Source organism: Nansenia antarctica (assembly GCF_963989245.1).
Source record: "Nansenia antarctica genome assembly, chromosome: 20".
NCBI lineage: Eukaryota > Metazoa > Chordata > Actinopteri > Argentiniformes > Microstomatidae > Nansenia > Nansenia antarctica.
In genome coordinates, this window is record NC_137693.1 from 2,651,611 (window position 1) to 2,659,110 (window position 7,500).

At 49.5% G+C, this 7,500-nt stretch overlaps 1 protein-coding gene across 1 annotated transcript in view; it reads right to left on the minus strand.

Moving 5' to 3' along the window:
• The window catches only part of rad50 (RAD50 homolog, double strand break repair protein), a gene marked incomplete at both ends in the record, with an annotated part of 22,170 nt that overhangs the window by 3,309 nt on the left and 11,361 nt on the right, over window positions 1–7,500 (minus strand). Inside the window, 8 exon segments of the mRNA XM_080550141.1 lie at window positions 754–881; window positions 1,006–1,119; window positions 1,934–2,026; window positions 2,365–2,475; window positions 2,974–3,167; window positions 3,858–3,984; window positions 4,803–4,992; window positions 6,837–7,089. Coding sequence (XP_080406267.1) covers window positions 754–881; window positions 1,006–1,119; window positions 1,934–2,026; window positions 2,365–2,475; window positions 2,974–3,167; window positions 3,858–3,984; window positions 4,803–4,992; window positions 6,837–7,089 — 1,210 coding nt within the window.

Here is a 7,500-nt window from a genome sequence, read left to right on the forward strand (position 1 = left end):
GAGTTTAGGATAAAATTCGCTTTGCTCTGCGTCGTTTGGAGCTGTGAGAACGCGCATTCGAAGTCGCTCCCGGAGCAAACAACCGACGCATGCTCCGCTTGAAAAGGGTGGTTTCGCTCCGGTTAGAAACGACGCATCCATCACTTTGCTTCGCTTCGCTTTTGGTGAGAACGCTGCCCGAGGCAGTCCATAGGAAAACAACAGCGCACGCGTGTTGATCTGGATAAGAGCGGGACGAACGGGCAATTCTATTTTTTTCTGACCAATCAACTACCACGTCTGTTGCTTCGATTGCGTATGTTACTTTGTTTACATGAAGGGCTGTGAGAACGCAAATCAGAGAAATAATTTATGCAACAATGTTGCAATCTCATCCACTTGCTCCGGGTCTTGATTCAGACTTTCATGTGAGAACATGACCTCAGTAGGTTAATTTGTATTACAGCACATTTCATACAGGGGCAATTCAAAGTGCTTTACATACAGCATAAAAAAGACACATCAAGAGGAGGAGTAAACAGATAATAGGGAGATATATAAGTCAGTCCATTTACCATTTACCTGGACTGACTTACATAGCGCCTTTATCCAAAGCGCTTTACAACGGCCTCTCATTCACCCGTTCACACACCAATGGCGGCAAGCTACCATGCAAGGCGCCGACCGGCCCGCTCACTGGGAGCAATTTGGGGTCACGTCACAAGGAAAACATAGATTATTTTATTTTTTTAGCTGCATGAGGGAGGGCCTTACGTGCGTAGCTGCATGACCTGCATGTTGCCCATCTCCTTGACCAGCGCCTGGCGTCTGGCCGTCACCTCCGCCAGCTCCTCCACGCGCCTCCTCAGGGTCAGGTTGTCCTGCAGCCAGCGCTCCTGCACCTACACACGGAAAAGAAAGACAAACATTTATATATATATTTAAAAAAAACACATAAATGATCAGGTCAGTAACAGAGCTGTGAGGTACATAGATGACCAGGTCAGTAACAGAGCTGTGAGGAACCTTCTGGGTGTCGATGTCCTGTCTGATGTTGCCCATGTCCTTGTTGATCTTCTCCTTCTGCTTCTCCGCCTCGTGCAGCTGCGTGCTGGTCTCCTGGAGCTCCGCCTCCTTTTGCTGAGGACGACCAATCAACAACGGTTATGGACATGAGAGAGAGAGAGAGAGAGAGAGAGAGAGAGAGAGAAAAAATTCAAGCACTTTCAATGACCCATGTCTATTGTCAAAAAAACGTTTAACACCTTGACTTTTTCTCTCTCAAATTCACAAAATTTCAAGGACCCGTGGGGTGGTCTGGCGGTGGTCCAGTGGTCTCGCACCGCGGTCTACAGTGCACACACATGCCCATGTCGGCATGGGTTAGAATCCGGCCCCATGCCCTGCTGACATGCCCTCTCCTCCTTACTTTCCTGTCTACCTTCACTTATCTCTATCCAATAGCCCTGAACACAGCAAAGACCTAAGTTCTGGGCCCTGGACAGTCTGGACGGATTGTATGGCAGCTGCTGGACTGAAAAAATCAGGTGTAGTGCTGAGGCACAAACATGTACATTTCAAGCCTGCAAACTGTGACACTTTAAATAACGTGAAAAAATACTATTGTGCAATATGACAACCCTAGTTGACTATCTGTGCAGTATAGTACAGTGGATTGTGTACATAGCCTTTATTTATGTAAACCAGCTCCTTCCCTTTCTTGTGATTTTTTCTTTTTCTAAAAGTGTTTTTTTTCCCTTTCCTAACACCAGGGGAGCCACCCCTCCTAAATTTCGTTGTTTGGTACCTGTACTGTAGCAATGACAATAAAGTCCATTCATTCATTCATTCATTCATTCATTCATTCATTCATTCATTCATTCATTCATTCAATAAAATGAAAACTATGAGTGGGACTTCCCAAAAAAAGGACCCGTGGGAACCGTGTGTTTACCTCCTTATAGTCGTCCTTGCCCTCCTCCACGTAGCGGGCGATCTCTCTCTCCAAGTTGGTCAAGTTCTTCACTCTGTCTTTGATGGCGTTGATCTGGGAGGGAAGGGGTGTGGGTTTAAGGAGGAAGGAAAGAAGAGAAAAGTGTTTAAAAGTGACCCGTAAACGATGAGAGGATTGGTGGGGTGGGGTACCGTGGGTGGGGTACTGTTTTCAGACTGAAGTGAACTTCCTCAAGTGACTACAGAAGTATCAGGAGAGAGAGAGAAAGAGAGGAGAGAGAGAGAGGGAGACAGACAGAGAGAGAGAGAGAGAGAGAGACAGAGAGCGAGACAGATAGCGAGCGAGAGAGAGAGGGAGAGAAGAGAGAGACAGAGAGAGACACAGACAGAGAGAGAGAGAGAGACAGAGAGAGAGAGAGGGTGATGGTCTACCTTCTCCTGCCCCTCCTCCTGCTTCTGTCTCCTGCGCTCCGCCAGGTCCTGCCTCTCCTGATGGAGCTTCTCCAGGGAGGCGGCCAGGGGAGACACCTGCTCCTTAGCCTCCTGAGAGGGAGGGAGGGGGGGGGGGGAGGGAGGGAGGGGGGGGGGGAGGGAGGGAGGGAGGGAGGGGGGGAGGAGGGAGAGAGAGGCATTCAATGGCTTTCTTAAGATGTATTCTTGTACCCTTTGTGTGTGTGTGTGTCTGTGTGTGTGTATATGTGTACTACAGATACCCTGATCTCCCTGTGTGTGTGTGTGTGTGTGTGTGTGTGTGTGTGTGTGTGTGTGTGTGTACCCTGGTCTCCCTGGTCAGGGTGTGTATCTCTGTGTGTGTGTGTGTGTGTGTGTACCCTGGTCTCCCTGGTCAGGGTGTGTATGTCTCTGTGTGTGTGTGTGTGTGTGTGTGTGTGTGTGTACCCTGGTCTCCCTGGTCAGGGTGTGTGTGTGTGTGTGTGTGTGTGTGTGTGTGTGTGTGTGTCTGTGTGTGTGTGTGTGTGTGTGTGTGTGTACCCTGGTCTCCCTGGTGAGGGTGTGTATCTGTGTGTGTGTGTGTGTGTGTACCCTGGTCTCCCTGGTGAGGGTTTGTATGTCGGAGGTGAACTCGGCCCGCTGCTCCTCCAGTTGCTGCAGCCGCTGCATGTCTCCGCTAATCTGCAGCGTCTCGGCGCGCAGCTCGTTGACGCAGGTCCTCAGCGCCTGCACCTGCTCCTGCTGCTCCTGGATCAGCCGGCGCTTCAGCTCCACCTTACTGGAGGCTGGGGGGGGGAGGGGGGGGGAGAGAATAGAGAGGGGGGGGGAGAGGGGAGGGAGAGAGAGAAGGGGGGGGAGACAGGAGAAGAGAGAGAGAGGGAGGGAGGGGGGAGATAGAGGGGGGGAGAGAGAGGGTGGGGGAGAGAGAGAGGGAGGGGGGGGGCAGAAGAGAGGGAGGGGGGGGAGACAGAAGAGAGAAGAGAGATTGAGAGAGTAGAAGAGAGAAGAGAGAGACAGAGAGGGAGGGAGAGAGCGATTGAGACAGAGAGCGCAGGAGAGCTTAATGACATTGGTGTAAACACAGACTCTCAGTTTTGGTACTACTAGATCTTAGCGCTGCCTTTGACACTGTAGACCACGACATTCTAATAGATAGACTAAAAACCTGGGTAGGACTTTCGGAAACTGCCCTAAACTGGTTTAGATCCTACCTACAGGACAGAAGCTACTATGTCTCCATTGGCAACTTTGTGTCCGACCAAATTAAAATGACATGTGGGGTTCCCCAAGGATCAATCCTTGGCCCCCTTCTATTCAATCTCTACATGCTTCCATTGGGACACATCATAAAAAAGTGTGTGTAGGGCGTACTGGTGTGTGTGTGTGTGTGAGTGTGTGTGTGTGTGTGTGCAGCGCGTACTGGTGTGTGTGTGTGTGTGTGTGTGTGTGTGTGTGTGTGTGTGTGCAGGGCGTACTGGTGTCTAGGCGGTGCTGGATCTCCTGTTTCTCCTGGTTGACCTGCTGGAGGGTGCGGGTCAGATCGACTCCCTGCAGCTTAGCGGCCTGCTGGGCCACCTTCCTCTCCATGTCCTTCAGTTGCAGCTGGAACACACACACACACACACACACACACACACACACACACACACACACACACACACAGGATAAGGCAAGTTTATTTGTATAGCACATCTCATACAACAGGGGCATTTCAAAGTTGCTACACATTATAAAAAATGAATAGAAGAGGGCCAAGGATTGATCCTTGGGGAACCCCACATGTCATTTCAAAACTGTCTATCTTTACACAGATGTCATTAAGGACCACACACACACACACACACGAACACAAACACACACACACACACACACACACACACACACACACACACACACACACACACACACACACACACACAATACTTTACTTGGGTTCAGGCAAAGGCATTACACCAAACAACCCTAAATATAAATGTCATAGGGAGGGAAGGAAGGAAGGAAGTAAAGAAGATAAAGAGCAGGGTTCAACTTTAGTCAAATTTAAGACCTTTTTAGACCTTTTTTAGACCTCTTTGAATATAATTTTAGACCTCTTCGCGACACCATATGATAGCTTTTTGTCATCCTCGAGGTGATGAAATGAGGGATTTCACTGCTGCCATACAGACAAAAAAGGAAGCGAATTGGCATTTTTTTGATTCCAGCTTGATTCATTTCCGAGTAAACAGACGTGGTCGGACTGGTTTCCTTGCAGGATCAAATTTTTTAAGACCTAGCACCTCATTTTTAGACCGAATAGCTGAAATTCAAGACCTTTTTAGGCCTTGAAATTTGGTTTGCTGTATTTTAGACTTAAAGGCTTTTTAAGACCAGCGCGGGAACCCTGAAAGGGATTAGAGACATGAGAGGTGTGTCCTGACCTGGAACATGTCCATGAGGGAGATGTCCTGCAGACAGGCCTTGGCCGTGTCCTCCTCAGACATGAGCGTGGCCAGCAGGGTCTCCTGCTCCTCTAGCGCCCCCTGCAGCCTCTCCAGGTCCCTGCTCTCCTTCTGGACACGGTTCTTCAGCTCCGGGATGTCCTTCTCCTGCAGCTCTGCTAGGGACGCTCTGTTAGAGACACACACACACACACACACACACACACACACACACACACCGTGTTACAGCTATAGACTGACTGTTACAGCTAGAGACTGACTGTTAAAGCTATAGACTGACTGTTAAAGCTAGAGACTGACTGTTACAGCTAGAGACTGACTGTTACAGCTATAGACTGACTGTTACAGCTATAGACTGACTGTTACAGCTATAGACTGACTGTTACAGCTATAGACTGAATGTTACAGCTATAGACTGACTGTTAGAGCTATAGACTGACTGTTACAGCTATAGACTGACTGTTACAGCTATAGACTGACTGTTACAGCTATAGACTGACTGTTACAGCTATAGACTGACTGTTACAGCTATAGACTGACTGTTACAGCTACAGATAGATAGATAGATAGACTTTATTTGTCATTGCTACAGTACAGGTACCAAACAACGAAATTTAGGAGGGGAGGCTCCCCTGGTGTTTAGGAAAGGAAAAAGAAACACATTTTGGAAAAAGCATAGATGCATAAAAATCACAAGAAGGTAAGGAGCTGGTTTACATCAATAGAGGCTATGTACACAATCCACTGTACTATACTGCACAGATAGTCAACTAGGGTTGTCATATTTCACAGAAAGTATTTTTTCACATTATTTTAAAGTGTCACAGTTTGCAGGCTTGAAAATGTACATGTTTGTGCCTCAGCACTAGCTGCCATACAATCCGTCCGGACTGTCCTGGGCCCAGAACGTAGGCCTTTTCTGTGTTCAGGGCCTTGACGGCCCTGTGGTAGAAGCTGTCCTTCAGTCTGTTTGTCTTAGCGGCCGGGGTCCTGTACCTCCTGTTCGAGGGCAGCTTGACAAAGTGTTCGTGCCCAGGGTGGGTCGGGTCCTTGGAGATCTTGGAGGCCCTCCTGAGACAGCGTGTTTTGTACAGCTCCTCCAGAGAGGGGAGGGTGGCGCCGGTGATCCTCTGTGCTGATCTCACGACTCTCTGTAGATCGCTTCTCTCCACTGCCGTGCAGCTGTGGTACCAGTTGGAGATGCCGAAGGTGAGGATACTCTCCACTGCGCCGTGGTAGAAGGCCACCAGCATCTCCTGCTTGCTGTGTTGTTTCTTGAGGCATCTCAGGGTGTATAGCCGCTGTTGTGCCCTCTTGATGGTGCCTTTAGTGTTGTCCTTCCAGGCCAGGTCATCCCGCATGTTGTGTAGACTGACTGTTACAGCTATAGACTGTCTGTTAGAGCTATAGACTGTCTGTTAGAGCTATAGACTGCCTGTTAGAGCTATAGACTGTCTGTTACAGCTAGAGACTGACTGTTACAGCTATAGACTGACTGTTACAGCTAGAGACTGACTGTTACAGCTAGAGACTGACTGTTACAGCTAGAGACTGACTGTTACAGCTAGAGACTGACTGTTACAGCTATAGACTGACTGTTACAGCTATAGACTGACTGTTACAGCTATAGACTGACTGAATATCTTTCAAGCTGCTTGGCTTGATGCGCTTGACACATATGTGTGTGTGATGTGTGTGTGATGTTTCGTTGAATCGATACCTATCGGTACGGGGGGGGAAATATTGTATATATATGATGTAGAGCCAGACCGTAGGCCTTCCTGCCTGCCTCTGTTCTCACTGCATCACCCCGGTTGTAATGACTGCCCACCGCCACCTAGTGGCCGGAAACAAAACTACCAACCTACTCAAAGATCATTGAACCTTTTCCTATGCTACAATGGTTGCTTTATTACAAGCCGTTTTCTTAGCAAACCCACGCAGCTCAGATCATAAGATACACCCCCCCCCCAGGACCACTGGACCCCCCCAGGACCCCCCCCCCCTACTGACCTGACAGGTTTGAGGGCCATCAGGTCGTCCCGGCGCCTCTCCTTCCTCCTCAGCTCCGCCTCCGCGGTCTTCAGCTTGTCGGGGACCAGGCGCAGCTTGGACTGCATGTCGTTCACCACCTCCTGGAGCTCCGCCTCCGCCGGGAAGGTGCGCTGGCACACGGGGCAGCAGGGCTCCCCCCCGTCCCCGTCCCCCTCCTCCGTCAGCTGGCTGATGAACTGGGTGTACACCGCCGTGGCCCCCGTCAGCATGGCTGGGCGGGCAGAGAGAGAGAGAGAGAGAGAGAGAGAGAGACGGAGAGAGAGAGAGAGAGACGGAGAGACACACACACACGTTAACACGTACACACACACACACACACACAAGCACATGTATACAGACATAGATATACACAGACAGACACACACACACACGTTAACACGTACACACACACACACACACACACACACACACACACGTTAACACGCACACACACACACAAGCACATGTATACAGACATAGATATACACAGACAGACAGACACACACACACAGACACACAGACACACACACACAGACAGACAGACAGAAAGACAGGCACACACACACACACACACACACACACACAAAGTGGTTAATATTAACAACTGTTGGTAAACATGCTAAACCTGCCTAAAGGTTAGCCC